The sequence below is a fragment of the Odontomachus brunneus genome, unplaced genomic scaffold, assembly GCF_010583005.1.
Source record: "Odontomachus brunneus isolate Ranch 3 - 2012 unplaced genomic scaffold, Obru_v1 Obru_scaffold_024, whole genome shotgun sequence".
In the NCBI taxonomy this organism is placed as follows: Eukaryota; Metazoa; Arthropoda; class Insecta; order Hymenoptera; family Formicidae; genus Odontomachus; species Odontomachus brunneus.
In genome coordinates, this window is record NW_022639474.1 from 854,491 (window position 1) to 871,292 (window position 16,802).

Below are 16,802 nucleotides of genomic sequence, written 5' to 3' on the forward strand. Positions count from 1 at the left end.
CCGACGAATAAAAAGTGTAGAGTAGAGATCAGAAATAAATTGTAATTTACGAGTGCAATATGAAGTCATCGATTGCGATCGAAAGGCACTAGAAGTTGAGAGCTCGTGGCAATTTATAGCTTCAACTTCGTTAACTCAGTCTTTTCTGCTCGGCTATTATATTCCCGTCGAGAGGCTTAATAAAGTGTAAATCTCCATTTAAAAGCAGCGTGTCGTGCCGCGACCGTTTCAGAGCTCGGCGAGGAAGGAAACGATTCCGCCAAGATAGCCCTGGTGGCTCCAGATTATCGCCTAATTAAAGGCGCTTTTGCATCCACTCTTACCGTGGAAACCCGGCGAAATACGTAGGGCCCCGCGCAACCTTTGCTCCACCTGCCGTGCATAATTGCGGAATCGCGGGAGTTCCCGAGATCGGGATCGCGGAACGTCGGGCTCGCGCATGATTTCCGTGCGTTTGAGCTAATTAATCCATAATGAGCTCGGGCAACCGGTTCCGGGGACACGCGGGACTCATCGGCGCGATAATCGCCTTCGCGGCTGCAAAAAGACCAGTCGCGAACGGTTTATTTTCGTTTTACTTATGCTTTCGCTTATCTAGTACTTGCAGAGAAACACGCGGCAATTGACGACACAATGTCGCAACAAAATCAGTGACGAAGACTTTCTCGGTCTTTACGACCCTGTAGCTTTGCTATTCATGTATCGGGATCTCTTCTTGTCAAGTTACTCGCGAACTATCGAAGTTAATCCGACCTGGAGACAAGAGACAGGGGCTAGAAGTCACACTGGTCATTTGTCACAAAGCTTATATTCCATGTAATAAAGAAAAGAGTATATTCTTCTCTACACTGAGAGAAAAATATAGTTGCTTTCGGCGTCAACTATACTTTTTTCTGATTTTAACCAGAAAAATAATTAGAAAAACCATCTTTCTAATAATATTTACTAAAACAGTGGTTCTTCTAATTATTTTTGTGGTTAAAATTACAAAAGCGCATAGTTGACGCCAAAGGCAACTATATTTTTCTCTCAGTGTATAGTACAGATTGTATCATGTTAGTCAGATGAAATGGTTTATGACAAAAACATGAATCACGCACAATATTTACAAACACTTCTTCAAAATTAGGCGTGGTGAGTCAATCTTTTCTTGTCTCTACTTATATTGGTCCGTTAGTTTTGGAATTTCTCAACTAAACCCGGTCGCAATCTCTCAACTAAACCCGGTCTCCCCTGTTGTCCGCAAGAGACGATACACCCCCCTCGTTAGGAAGTCGCTCTCATCTCCGAGCTGCGAGGAAGAGCCTTTGATTCCGTTAGATAAGCGAAAATGTGATGAACAAGCGTGTATTGGGCCCGAGGTTTAGGACCAACGTCGTATTCCGAGGGGTCGGAATTGCACGCCAGCAACGAGAATATACATTCCGGTCGCGCCGCGCACAGTAGTCGGACTTATCTCTGCGGATTAATCGGAAATGCGCGCGGCTTTCGCCGCTGCAAAAAGCCGCTGAATTATTTTCGCGTAATCCCCAACGAGGTCTCGCCCCTACCCCCATAGATTCTCGCGCACGCACGTTCTCGCGGCGTCCTCGCGAGCAACCTGCTCGGCCTGTTCCGAGAGTCGAGCGCGCACGGTCGAATTATTAATCCCGACGGCCGAGGTCATTTGACCCCAGCGGCCTTCAATTAACCAGCATCCCTTGAAATCGCGTCTACGCGCCGCATAAATTTAATCCCGCTCGATTCCGCAAGAACCAGCGGAATATATCGTCCTGCGATTTCTCATCGCAGCTGGAAGCACGAAAAGCCGTGACTTCCAGCGCGTATCTCGCGCTGCTTCCTCCCCGGGTGACGCGGACAAATTGTATTGGAAATAATTTCCTCGTGCTGCTGCAGCTCACTCCGGTCGGCTCCACGATCTTCAAGAACGTGATGGCGGTCGACGCCGACGCCGGCGTCAACGGCATCGTGGAGTACTCGATCGCGCCCGGCGACAGCAGCATGATCGGCGGCAACGAGGGTGTCGGACGCGACAGGATTACCACCGCCGACGGCTACGGTTACTTCAGTATCCATCTGCCGCACCAGGGGCAGGTCACGGTCAATCGTACGCTGGACTACGAGAAGACCCAGCGTTACCTTGTCACCATCTTGGCCTCGGTGAGTCTTGATTTTCTGTCTTATTATTGCCGGAATTCAAAATGCGACGATAACGTTGATATATTGAGAAGAAAAATTTACTTATGGAACGTAGAGTTTTTTCTGCGAAATGTGAAGTTTACTTCTATGAAGTATCTAAAAGATCTATTGTGATTAGTTCGACATTGCATATTGATGTATACGTGTGTGCATGCGTGTGACTTTTTTGTTGTTCCTTACTTTTCGTGTTACCCAGGATCAACGACGTGGACGTGATGAGTGATTGATCCCTTGTGTGTGTGTGTGTATGTCAGCAGAGATACGGTTCGTCACATGTCGAACTAATCAATAGATCTTCAGCGTACGTGAATCTAATATTGCTGCTTTTAAACACTTGTAGCAAAGAAATCTGTCCATGTTCGAAGGAATTTTTACCTACGAAATTTATGATCAGGAGGTCAAAAACTACAACATATCCAGTTTTTAGACAATTTTGAAATCACTTTTCTATATGTTTTGTCCTTTGTCATTGAAACGTTTTTTTGTTTCTTCGTTACTACTTCTCACTTAGCGCCAGTCGACGAGTTTGCTTATTTGGTAAACTGTCCGTCGCGTGTCTCCTGATACGTGTACCGTTGCAACATACACATTATCTGCCGAGTATAATAATCGAGAGTAATAATGAGTGTCGGTCAGGGATACGTTTGCGCTGCACGACATCGAACTGAAGACCTGCGCGACAACCGTGGAAAATCTTTGCGAATCATGAGGAAGTAACGGTACACATTTATCGGCACGCGTATATTGTGAATTATATAGCGTCGTATTTTCAAGTAGACTACATCCGGCCCGGAAAAGACTTTGACGTTGTGATTAAACGCCAGTTTTTGATTTGGTGAAATGGAAATATACAAAAATATTGCTAAAGGGTAATTTTACTAATTTTTTCCTGCAAAACCTGAAGCAGAACGGTGCGTTGCTATCGCCATTAAAATTTTGTCAATTTTGTGTTTTTACTCCGCAATATGCGATATTATCGAGCAAGTGTGCTCGAGCAATCTCAAATGCTCTTTCGTTCGTACTTGTCTTTACTTAGAAATAGCGCGCAATTTTCGTCAGCATATGTCATCCCTCATTTACGACATCACAAATCCGACATGGTCGGCGGGGTACAAAGAAGTCTTAAGGGGATATCGATCGCGAATTAATTCAAGCACGAACAAAGTTTTCCGCCATTCTTCACGAGCGCTCCTCATAACGGATACGTTATCACGCATTATCACAGCGTGGTATCTATGTTACCTAACCGCTCGTTACCTGTTACCTCCATTCAGCCGTGATAATATAACAAGTGTACAACGCCGCGAGCGGCGTAATAAGCATCGTATAACGTAAGTTTGAAGTATCCTTAGCGCACTCGATGGGAGTGCACAGTAGCGTCGATTTTGCGTCAACCGTCACGTTTGCCGTCTCGTCGCGTCGGCCGGTGGCCGCGTCGTGTGTCGGTGTAAACTAATCGTTCATATATAGATGCGCGTGTTCCATTAATTTAATACATCACGGCGAGAGGCTACGTGGCGGCGGCGGGCGAGAGGATGTGGGCTGGTCAGCGGTCAGTTCGCGTGGGCCGAAGGAAGAGGACCGCGCAACAGAGAGCGATGAGTCACAAGCGACTGGTATCCGACGTCGGAAAACCATATTTGCGTTAGCGTATAGCGCTTCTCTCCCCGTGCAGGTTTCTTGTCCGCTTGATTGTTATTAGACTATGTGCAGATCTCGGGAACCCACTCGATTCGCAGCACGACTGAGACTCGTCCTCTGCACGGCGCTCCTTGGTGCTTGTCCTCTTTTGTTTTTATTGTTTCATTTCTGTTTGCGACCCGAGTTTGTCTCAATTAGATACGAGGCGACTTCAGTGTTGGGCAATAAGGGGATACTGGAGCTGAGAGGAATTTTTACCAACAGAATACTGACTTTTTTCTGTATAAAATTATAAATATTATGAAAAGGATAGCGTGATTGCATTAGCAACGATAATTACATTATCGACATGTTTGAAATTCGTCACCGACTTCAAAGAGTAAGCGATTCAGCGATTAAAATTTTCTTTGGCTCAAGTAATCAGCAAATCAATAATCAAAGCTTTTAAATGATATAGAAAAGTTTCGTAAAATATCAAATTTCTTTTGACTTATTTAAACTATTGCATTTTTTGCTCACTCATAGCAAGTACAAATGAAAAATAGATATATTTTGTATATTATTTTTTCAGATTCTTCAAAGAAAGTAGCAATAGAGAGAAAAAAAGTGTAGATATACTTATTAAAAAAATTTTCCTCCAGATGAAATCGCACGCTTATCTTAAATCGCAACTGAAGAGGTTAATCAATCGTCATACATAAAGTCATAAATAATTGTATTAATTAATTATTAATTGTGACGTGATTAATTATTTCCTGATTAATTTCACCAATTACTAAATTATTTCACATACACGAAGACTGATTCATTTTGGTTACTGATTTGCCGATTACCGATTCAGTCTGAAAAAATTTCAATCGATTAATACCCAACATTGGGCGACTGTAAAATTAATTTTAGGATTAAAAGCGTGTACTTTGATCAGCTTATGGCGGATATTTTTTTCCTCAAAATTTCATTACGAGTCTCTCAAACTCGATGCTCTTAATCTCCAACTAAATCTACTCATGGTTAGATTTCGGATTACAAAACTGCTCGAGCGAAATTCGCTGGAAATTAACGGAGGAATATTGGGGTTTAAAGCAAACCATGGTACTGGTCGGTGAGTGCACTCTCGTTGACACTCACGGGGATCGTATTTGATATGTACATACGATAAAATTTTCGCTGCTTTAGCCGGCTGCTTTAGCGTCAATGAATGGGACATGTGCGACGTGACGTCCACTAACGCGATATTTCTGAATTCGTTCGCTCGTATTATCTGTAGTGGGGCATCTCGGCGTAATTCACGCGCGGCTATATCGCAATAATTTCGACGACCCCGACGTTCACGCGCGCGCGAGTATAATTATATGCGAGGCGCGACGAACGTACGCATGCTTCGTTACGTGTATACGATCCTCTCGAAACACGTCCTGCGTGCTCTGTGTCGCAGATTAGAAACTGATATACGTACAAGCTCTCTCGCAGGCGTGCATTCACTAAACGGTATTACAAGCCGACGGCAACGGCTCCACGTTGGCCAGGTGGAGATGCGCGACTCACTCTTTCTCACATCTAATGATTTTAATGGCACTAATCGATCCTGCAGTTTCGCGCAAATATGCAAACAGCCGCGCGACGAGCGGCTCGTTAATTACAGTTACACGCGTCCCGTCTAAATCATTTGCGATTAAATAATTAATTGCGTCTGTCAATCGCGTCTATCTGGAAAGCGTTATGCGATTTGCATAACGTATGCTCCGAGTGTGCGGATATTCGCGAATGAACGAGGAAAATTTTCAGGTTATGAGATTATAAACGACTCCTTCTCCCTCTCCCCCTCTCCGAGCGTTTTTTCACGATCTATTTTAAATCCACGGATCCTTTCCTCATTCATGAATATGAAATTAATTCCTCTTCGACGAAGATATCGAATCGCGAGAGATCGCTGATTTACAAATGATCATAAATCTGCGCACTTTCGTAAATTGAGAATCGATTGAAAATAGCGTGCTGTCCGTCCGATGGAATCGTTTTACACAGAAAATGTTCCCTTCTTTCTCGTTGCGAGTTAATCGAGAGGATCGCAAATTGTGGAAATTACGGAAAATATGTTCGGAAGCTGCGGAATCGTTTGACGAAGAATCGTTTTCTGTGCGAGCTGATCGAGAGAATCGCAATTTGAGGAAATTATGGGAAATATGGCGTGCGCTTCTAGCATTTACGATAACCATTTAGTGGACATATCGGAATGCAAGCCGACAAAAATAGCCGCCGGGGTAACTGGATTGGAGAGCGATGCAACTGATTCCGATGCATACTTCTCGCGATTTCGCGATCGGTGCCAATTCAGCGAGCGCACCGGCGCGAAATAACGAAAGGATCGTGTGTAACGGTAACACCGGCACGGAACAACAATCTTTCCATTTGATACGCATGGTAACGTATCGTTCGCGGTACCGTAAGGCATTAACCGTTCGGCACACTCGGCGAGATTAGAGGCCGCCGATTGCGAGTCGTACTTGTAGCTATTTGCATATCGCCTCTGCCGAACTCGATATTGTTGTTCGGCGCGCGCAGATACGCGAGTCACTGATGCGGATTAGGATTCACCCGCGAATTGTCAACCGCTCGTGTCCAGGCCGATCGCGCGACATTTGTCGGCAGCTTACGCTCCGTAACTCGCCGCTCTTTGCTGACGAAAACGCAGATTAGATCGAGGTGCAACCGTGCATCACGAGACTTGGCCATCGCGGGAGACTTGGCTCGGTTTATTTTCGATCGCGAGCATTCATTCGTTTGTCGTGACATCGGCGTGTCGCGTGCCTTGGATCACTGTAATTATTAGCCCTTTCGTATCTTCTACGTCCCCTATTTATAAAAAAAATCACATCATTAAGACAAATAGTCTTATCGATTTCTATCTCGACTTGTTTTAAAGAGGAAGGTTAAACCTACATATAAAAAATTAGTATACTTTTAAATTTAATATTTTTGATAAAATATTGTTATCTAAACTTTTCAAGAAATCCTTATATTCTTGAAATGCTAAACTCACTGGAAATCAGGATGTATTCCGGATAAATCTGATGAACTTGTGATAGATTCGCGAACATCATAAACTCATGAGATACTTCAAACATGTAACATTGCGATACCTATTTGTCCGTGTATAATTTTCCAACGTTGAGATCGAAGGAGACCTCATTCCAAAGAGCTTTCAAAGAGCGGCTGTTTCACGTTGAAAACGAGGCGATCTGAAGCGGTAGGAGAGAAAGGGGTGGTAGGAAGAGCAGAGAATGCAACGAACACATTGCCATCGACGCGACTCGCTACAAGTGACCTATGTTGTTGCAATATATTAATAAAGATCCGTCCGTGACGGCGCGTCTTTCATGCGAGTGAAAGTGAGACGCTCATTAGCGACTATCGCGTATTCGTGAACTTCCTCCCACGTGATCGCCGCGCAAGATTGTTCGCGATCGGCGTGACGAATCGTCATAGCGCGGGGCCAGGTATCGCGCAACGTTAACGTAACGTGCTACCTACGTGGTACGCGCGCCTGGTATGATAATATAATCAGGAAACGATATAAAATGTCAAATCCACCCTGCGCCGCGCGCGCGTGCACGCCAACGGAACGATACTTTATAACTGTACAATAAGCGGCGTCTATTTACTCTTATGACGGCACTTACCCGTCGCGGTTATTGTCACGCTCGGTGGTCGCGATCGTGCGCGCTCGCATTAAGAATTATCCCTTGCACCGGCATTTATGCACGTAAGAGCGGCTCTATGAAATACAGTCGGCTAAGCGTAGATAAGTTACACGCCGCACGGCAAAAGCTCGCCATCAGATAGAAACATGAGTGCATCGACCGCCAACTCGTGGCATTTTCCCGCGCGTTTTTCCTCACGTCAGACGGCTATGCGTTTTGTCGTGTATACGTTGTCATGTTGAGCCAATCTGTGCGCGGCTGAGCTACGAGATCTTTCCAGTTAACATTGTACAGAAGTCACGAGTCAAAATTTTTGCCCGCTTCCGACCTGAACTCTTACCGATGAATACATCCTGAAGAATCAGTGTCTAATGCATATAGACACTCGATTTAACGTCTTTGAATGGCAAAAAACGCCACTTGGAAGCTCTGAAGTGGCAAAAAATGCCACTTGGAAGCTCTGAAGAGAATTTCTCAGCAAAATTAATAGACTATGTAAAATCAAATAATATATATAATATGAAATAATATAAATAATAGGTTTTATGTAGAATCAAAAGAAGTTAATGCAGACTTTATAGTATTAAAATAGAATGTTGAGGTTAAAAGTGGAATCAAAATTTCGACTCAGTTAATCGCGATGATCGATCAATGTAAAATAAAACAACTAGTTATTGACCCGTTTTTTCATCATCTCTTTGGAAAAACTTTGTTTTTCTTAATATCAGCGACAGTGGTTCGCACTTTTAACTATAAAGTTCCCTTTCAGAATCACAGAGTAACGTGAAGCATTCAATTATTGGCATCTCCTTGGTATTGACACCCTAGAGAAAGAAAACCTGGTTTTCTTTGCGGGCAACATCGCGATTGCTTCTTATCAGCATATGGAAAAGACTCGAAATAACTATAATTTTAGTCAGATTAACCATTTTTACTCCATCGGTATAACGATTTCTACTCACGACGGCACAAAACGCGATGAATGAGCTGCCATTCGGCGTTGATTGATCGGCTTTAATGAAAAAATCAATCCTGCACACTTATCCCGAAGAGCGACACGGCAATTATCCGGCGCGAGTCGGGAGGAATGTGTCGGTGTTGTGAAAATTCCACGAGCGAGAAACGTCCTTCGCGCCACGTTCGACATGTTAATGCTTTCCCCGGCTATCCTCGATCACCTTTTAATCTTATCTGCAAGCGCGACACAGTTTCGCGTAAACGTGGTCGCCGATCGTGGGCCCGGCGAACAAAGAAAATTACGCGCCGTCGGGGTATCCGCGAGCAGAACAACGCAAGGTGGGCAGTGGATACGGACTTATATGCAGCGGTGCATGCCGCACACGTGAGGTGCACGAGGTAGGAGAGCCGACTTGCTTGCGAGTATTAGTCACCGTTCGGACTGCGCGACGCGACGCACTACGTGCGGAATTTCGATTTCCTTGAGCGTCGCGGTGCCGACGTGGCCGATTCCGTCGCGCGCGCGGCGAATCCTTCCGTCGCGGCTGATCGCCGAATGGAAAACACGATCGCGTACACGGCGAATCCGACAGTGATGTACATTGAATAGTGAAATGTCAGTGGTGTATCCGTTTCTAATGCATAGTGCGTCCATCTCGATCGTTGTGTCGTGTCAGTGCGAAGGTTCGATGTTTGGTAATAAAATCGTCCTCTTGCGAAGGACGACACGATTTTTTTTCTTTCTCTCTCTCGTTCTCTGCCTCCTGTTCTAATATTAAGACGAGCAATGCCATATCGCGTCTCTCTCTCGCGAATCGGAATCGGTACGTTCGTTACGACATCAGGATCGTCATCGTAACCGCGTAATCGCTGCGCACGCAGAAGGATCTGTTTCGTAATCGTTCGCGCGGTGGAGTTCTGCCACGTAGCCGTGATTGAAATTAAAATAAGACGCAACGAAAGGAATTGCGTTTAATTGATACAGAGGAGACGACGGGGCGTCGGGCATTACACCGTCGTTACGTGTCTTTTTAATGGAGCCCCGGCTTTCTATGAGCGCGCTGGGAGAGCAAGACGTCTTGCGCTCTCTCTCTCTCTCTTTCTTTCTCTTTCTCTCTCTTGTGCGGAGTAATACTCCGTGACACACGTACGCGCACATAACGGTCCGCTCGTGCGCGAATTCTTTCATTTGCATCGCGTCCACGGCACGAGATTAATGAGACGCGTTACGGAGGAGCCCGCGGACGTTTGTCAAGCGAACGGCATTAAAACGCGGCTACGAGGAAGCGTTTCCACGGTGTGTGCCGAGCGCGCGTCGGCATTAGCATGGGTAAAAAGTGCCTCCCGATGAATCCGCCGCGAGCGAACGCGAGGACAGGAAGAATCGATATTTCAATTTCATCGCTTCATTGTTCAAATTCACATACTTCGTCGCTCGCTGCACAATCTGCCTTTTTCCTCCATTTGTTTTTTTTCTTCGTAATATCAGGCAATCCGGAATGAGCTTGTCGTTCCGAGCTTGTCGTTTTTGCGATGGAAAGTTATGGGGAATTTTAATTTTAATAGAAAATTTCACGGAATTTCGATTAATGTTGCGTATTGATCAATGAACATTTTCTTTAGCTAAAATAATCGACAAATCAATAATCAGAATTAATGTAATATCGTCACGTATAGAATCATAAATAAATAAATAAATATATATATATATATATATATATATATATATTTTTTTTTATTTTTTTTACTTCAAATATATTTTTTGTAGGTCTAACAAAAAATAATAGTAGCAACATGCATATAAGGTTATAATCGTTAATGCTGCAGTAATATTTACTACAAAAATAGTCTCTGAACTTCTCTAAATCTCTTGCTATACGATTGTAGTTACAAATATCAAACGCTTTTTTCTCAGTGTGTCAAGAAAATGAATTTCAAAAAGTTTCAATCGTAGAGGTTTCAACAGTCATCAATTTCATAATTATATGGGAGTTTCAATCAAACATTTGCCTCGAAAATCATCGAGATGACACTACAGTAGTTTTACTAATTCGAATAACGCGTGTATGTTCGAGAGAGGATCCGGTGAGAAATATAAAAAGCGCGGAGGAGAGTGGAAATCTCAAACGGCACATCGGACAGCGCGACGGGAACGCTCGCGATCTCGAGCATGTGCGGCGGAATAAATAGGACATTACGTGTGCTGAAACGTAATGGACGGCTCGCGATTTGCGCGAGAGGAAGCAAGCGACTTCCGGAACAACTTGTGTATGGAGTCCTTCGCGACGACGGCGAAGGAACGCGCGCGCGCGCGTCGCGAAACGTTGATTACAGATCGGTCGCTTCCGCCTTCGGCGAATGTCGACTGAGAGTATCGGTGTGACTCGGTCCCAATAAGACATCGGGGCCCGAAGGATACAACGTCCCGCAGTTTTGCGCAAAACTAGCCGAGCCGCGCCGCGCTTGAAATTTTACACGGTAATCTCGCCGACGATCCGCGACGGCGATTTTATCGGACCGGGAAAAAGCGGACGCGTCTATGCCTGTGTATATGTTTATATGCGCGTGTGTGTGTGTGTGTGTGCAGATCGCGCAAAGTGCAGTCGGAAAGTTTGCGGAGAGCCCGCGGGGCGCCGATTTCGCGGCCGTTGGTCGATCCGCACGCATGATCGGGTACCGACGCTTGGGGATGCGTTTCGCAGATTGTAGGCGGACGAAACTGCGACGATGCATCGGCCATTCCGTACGTGACGGAATATTCCGTGCCGTCCGCGATGATACCGATGTAAATGATCCAACGTTACGTAAAGCCTAATCCCCCGGTGCCGCGATGACGTGGACGGTTGCCGCGCTGAAAACATCGCGGAACAACTCGATCACGCCGATACGTCGCCCGTAACATCGAAGATTTGCTCTCTTCTTGCGGTTCATCGCTCGACAATGCGCTCTCAAAATGACTCGTCGCTCTCAAAGTGACACTCGCCGCTCGCGGAGAGCTCTCAATAATGAAAGATGCGCCGCGCCGGCCCGACAATGGAGGGAATAACGGGAAAGATATCGCGAGACGAGGAAATGGAAATATTGGCGGCGCATAAAGTATCGACGCCTTACCAATAATGCAAAGATTGGCGCGAATGCACATTGCATGTACAATTTGTGCCATGTGCACACAGAAAAATGGACACTGCGTCTGAATAAATGTTACTTGCTGCAGGTTACTGCACAAGTTCGTATATTCGCAAGTCTATCACAAAAGTTGATCACAAGTATTGATTAATCCAATTAATTTTTTTTTCGTATAATAATATCATGAGTTTTTCTAAAATTTGTGATGACTACATTTATTTGATGATTATTATCAAGAAGATATTCTTGATGAAACTAATGATGAAACTAAAGATAACTATTGCTTAGAAGAAGAAAAGTAAAGCAATCGTTTTGCTCAGCAGTAGGGTGATTTTTCTGTGTGTGTGTGTGTGTGTGTGTGTGTGTGCTGAAAAATTCGCGATGTTTGAAATAATATAAAGTTCGTTTTATCGGCTGGGGGAATGCGTTCGTGTTTCGCAGCGGAATCACCATGGCTTAATATTACGAATGATTAGCAGCGCGCCGTTAAAAACGTCGCTTAATCGCTAATTCCACGGTATACGGCGGATTCGCTTAACGTAGGCTCGAGGCGTGAACGAGTTGAGAACGTATTTCGTCTGGTCGATTAAAGGAGGCATGATTTATATGGTCCCATAGGAATGTCGTAACTTAACGAGCGCAGTTAACGGCCCGCGCGCTAAGGATGCATGCACGACTCAACGATCGACGCAGGAATTGCCGGTTGCATGTGGGACGATAGCGAGGGACACGCCTATCGTCACTGCGCTTTATTATGTGCTAATTCCCGAGATTCCTTTGGATCCTGGATCGTGGCATCTCTGTCTCTTTCTCTCTCTCTCTATCTCGTTCTCTCTAGTCTCGTGACGTGTCGTTGCCGAAAAGATCCTCTCATTATCGGGGCTGTTAATCCGTTCCTTGACGCGTCGCGCCTTTCAACGAGAATGCAAAGACCTGTATGGAGTCGGATTCGAGACGCACCATCGACTGAACGTGACTCGTGACACCGACAATGGAGCTCCTTGGTTCGCTAAGAGCGTTTCTGGTTGTCGCTTTAATACGCATTAGTCCGAGCCTCGGCGACGGCATTGGCGATGACATTGCTGATTTGTCAACGGTGAGTGAATTATTTCGCGCGTCGCACGTACGAACGGCCGAGTCTACTTTCGCTGAAATCTGGACCGAAGATAAATAACCAGAGATCAATCATAGAAAGTAACGTCGTGGCGTTTTGTTTTCCACACCCGATACGAACGTGTCTGTTGGAAGTGTTGATTTTAGCGCGCGCGCTCGATCGTTTAGCCTAAGTTGAACGATGTGTTCGAGACGGAGAGCGCGACAATTTAAATCTTCCTGATTCCCTCGCGTCTCGATGGTTCTCGAGAGGAAAACGCGCGAGTAGAGAGTTTCATTCGCTCGTTGCACTCACGAATGTTACACTCAAGAAAATACAATCTCATCCTTGGTGGTATCTTTTGGTTTCAAGAGAATTCTTTTAGAGGCGAAGAAAAATTCCATTTATATATACTTAAAGTTAGAGAAAGTTAGAGAGAAGTTTCGTCTCTCATAAAGTAGAATAATTGAACGTAGCATTTTTCCAAATCAGAACTGATCGACTTGTAGTTGTATCTTCAAGACCTCATTCGATAGCGATCGTAGCTGGAAGCGGCTCTACCGTGGGGCGCACTGAGCGAATGCTTAAGTTATCCTCGCCGGTGCAAAGACCTTAGTGGATCGCAATAAATATTTTCCTTAGGCTAGACTACAGGAACAAGCACTTTTTCCTTCCGAAAGATGCATGGGTGAAGGCCTGACGCTAGACCACAATAGATGCTCTCCATCTTGGGATCTCGTTAGTTTTAGAGCCGCCTCCGGCCATGGCTTCTTGTAAGCGATCATTTAGCCGTCACTTTGAGCGACTGTTTCACGGGATCGATTCTATTACGTCATCATACTGTTGCGATTACTGCGGCATATTACATTGAAACATTATTCAGGCTCATACAATTTAATTATTCTACTAAAAAGAAGATAATTAATAATATCAATTACGATGCGATTAAATTTCATTGTCGACAGATTCATAGTTTATTCAAGCCATACAGTTGTTATTAATTAATTAGCTGCATGCAATATCATTTTGTTCGCTGCTTCCACCATTTGTTCAAAAGTTATCTTTTCGACAATTTTATTTTATTCTAATAATTTCCATTTAGGCAGTTACCTCTTGTAATAATGTTCTCTTGGTTTACTGTCGCCGCGTCGATTTTCACTGAAATCTAATCCCAGGTAGCAGTTTTTGTATTTAACAGAGAATATCATCCGAGATCAACGACTTGCACAGGTCAGAGCTGTGCTCTCGACAGAATGGATTACATCGGTGCATTACTATCTCGTGACATTCACGAGACGTATATCCGTCGTTACCTCCGTCGCCGTCGTTAGCTTCGTCCTCGTGCTCCTAGAGTTCCTCTAGTCAGACTTAGAACAAAGAATGATGACTCCTGATTGGTCCGCATCCTATCCGCCATTTTTAGGTTCGGCGTGAGCGCGAGTGAGAGAGAAACTCTAGTAGAAGTGAGAGGAAACCAGTTTAGGACTGAAAGGACGAAGCACGAAGCTCTCTCTCTTTCTCTCTTCCTCTTATTCCCTCACGCACTTTCTCCCTACAAATGGCGGACGATGTCCAACTCGAGGAATTCTACGTTCTTCTCCTCGACGCTACTAGCAATTTCGTGCATGTTCGAAATTGCACGAGCACGTAATCGGCGTCGAGGGAAAAGCAAAAATGCAATTGAACCAGAAGGTGGTGCGCTACGCGCCGGCAACGATGTCATTAAACGATCCCCCGAGCGGGGCTGATCCCCGTGAGCGGGACGAAATGAAAAAGGCAAATGAGCCGGCGGATGCACCATTATTACTATTGGCATACGGGATATAGCGTCGGCGCGCACCGTGGTCAAGGGTAATAGTTATATCCCGCCGCCGCGCGCAGAGGAGCTCTCTTCCTCTGCCTTTCTTTCTCTCTCCTTCTCCCTCAGTCTTTCGCTTTCTCGCTCTCCCGAGAGCCACGAGATAAATCGGGCACGGTCTCGCATAATCGCGGCGAATCTTCCCCGTCGACGACGCGATCGATCTCTCGATTCGGATTAAGCCGCGCTCTCGGCGCGCGCTCGCGCTGCAGGTGCGGCTCATTTGAATATTATGTGGAACAAATGACCGACTTCTGGCTCGGGCACTGCTCCTTTTAGTGAGGCGCAACGTGCGCCCGATCCGCCACGAGGGATAACGTTCCGCGTCGATGCGCTTCTGGTGTATGGACTTGACGTGTGTGTATGACTCACGCGCAAATACTTCTCACTTAACGTTTTGCGCTTCGCGTCGCGCGATGCGCCGACTCGCGCGCGGGACGTTGAGTGAGAGGTCTCGCGTTGACAGCTGATGGCGTCGGCGTCGTGTTTGTTCTCTCCGCGTGTTTTGCCTCCCTTCGCGTAGAAAAACTCTATCACGAGGAAACCTCGTGACGCGGACGTTTCAATGAGTCGTATCGTGCGCATCGCGCCGCGAGATGATCGGTTTTATAAAAAAAGAAAAAAAGGAGAAGAGCCTACGAAGTCACGAGAGATTTCGCCCGTTGAAAAAGGCAAAACGTTACGTTATCATTATAACTTAATTGCGCTGCAATTTGCGTTTTATGAATCGCAATGTGATCTGAAGTTCAAAACTTTGTCCCGCGACCTTCTCACTTAGCACAGAAGAAGTTGTGGCGATACGTTTATTCAAAACGCTCTGTAGGCAGCTCAGGCCGGTTATCGCATAAATAGGGTCACAGAAGAGAGCGGAAGAGACGAGGGAGAAAGGAACGGGAGGCTCTCTCCCGAGGCGACGGCAGAACTGGTATACAGAGCCGTAGTGGTATGAGGCTGAAAAAAAGGAACTGTAACGTTTACATATTCCTTTTGGTGCACGTGGCGACTATTGAAAATGTCAATATGATCGTGACGCATCGGAATCGCAGAGATTAATGGCGTGTTATCGTTTTTGCACGTCTACCGTGATTCGCCGTCGACCGGCGTCCGTTTTTGCGCGCCGTCCAGGCTTTTATTTATGAGCCACAAGGAGAAAAAACTGGCTGGAGATATATTTTCATCGGTATTTTGTCATGCTTCTTTCCACGATGAGGACAGATACGAAATGCATAGATCGACAAGAAATTAATGAAGAATAACTAAATGACATCATATGTCATCTTTAAGTAAATTGTTCAAGGGATCTTGAGGATGTTCGTATTATGATTATGAAAAGTATTCGACGAATCATGTGATAAGATTATGATAAGGCAGCGAGTAATAATAAGTGAGTTACGCCCGTGGAGCGTAGAAATGCGTTGGTAGTCGAAATCCCCGACATCATTCGCGACGTGTCACGATTTGCATTTAACTCGGCGTGCTCTAATTGCTTGGCTGCAGGATCGGGCGAGGAACATCAGTGAAAGATTCACGTCCACGACTACGTTGACAGTCAACATTCGGGACGACGACGACCAGGATCCGTCCTTTATTTATCAAGGTTGCATGCTTTTGGATGGCGCCTGCATTAATCCGGAGTACTCGGCGTCGGTAAGTAGATTGCATAATGAGGTCAAATGACATTTCGTGTCAAAAGGGGCTACAAAGCCTCGAAATTCGGGCCGATCTCGATGCTTTTCTCTTTTTGAAAGTTAATGAAATTTAGAACAACTTTGTCAGATTTTTGTTTTTATTTTCTTTCTATTAAATTAGACACAAAAAAGTTAAGTTTAGAAATTCTCTTTCAACCAAACAGTAGATAACTCTATTTCATTTATTGCGAATAAAATAATTGTAATTATGTAAAGATCTGAGCAGATCAAAAGCTTATTTACAATGTCTTGGTTTATTACAACTCTATTACGCGTTTTTGAGTATTAAATTCTCTAAAATATTTAACATCTTTTTTGCGTACCTTTCTTGGGCTTCCTTGACAAAATTGTTCTATATTTCACTAGCTTTCATTAAAAAAACAGCATTGAACTCTGCCAAAATTTCGAGAGGCTGCAACCTTTTTCGAAACACAAAATATCGTTTGGCCGCATTGTGCGGCGTGGAGCACGGTATTTATTTACGTATTTATCAGCGTCATTATTATCCTCGCATGTATTCGAATTGATCGAATCGGGGG

General features: G+C 45.0%; 1 protein-coding gene across 9 annotated transcripts in view; it reads left to right on the top strand.

Moving 5' to 3' along the window:
• Window positions 1-16,802, top strand: part of LOC116842358 (cadherin-99C) — a 157,605-nt gene that overhangs the window by 126,060 nt on the left and 14,743 nt on the right. For 4 of the 9 annotated variants that reach the window (XM_032811462.1, XM_032811465.1, XM_032811464.1 and 1 more), the window contains 2 exons: window positions 1,897-2,160; window positions 16,073-16,222. In XM_032811462.1, coding sequence (XP_032667353.1) covers window positions 1,897-2,160; window positions 16,073-16,222 — 414 coding nt within the window. Of the gene's footprint in view, window positions 1-1,896; window positions 2,161-8,922; window positions 9,195-10,290; window positions 12,721-16,072; window positions 16,223-16,802 lie in introns of those variants that run through there. The other 5 variants (XM_032811467.1, XM_032811470.1, XM_032811466.1 and 2 more) reach the window with 5 other exon arrangements.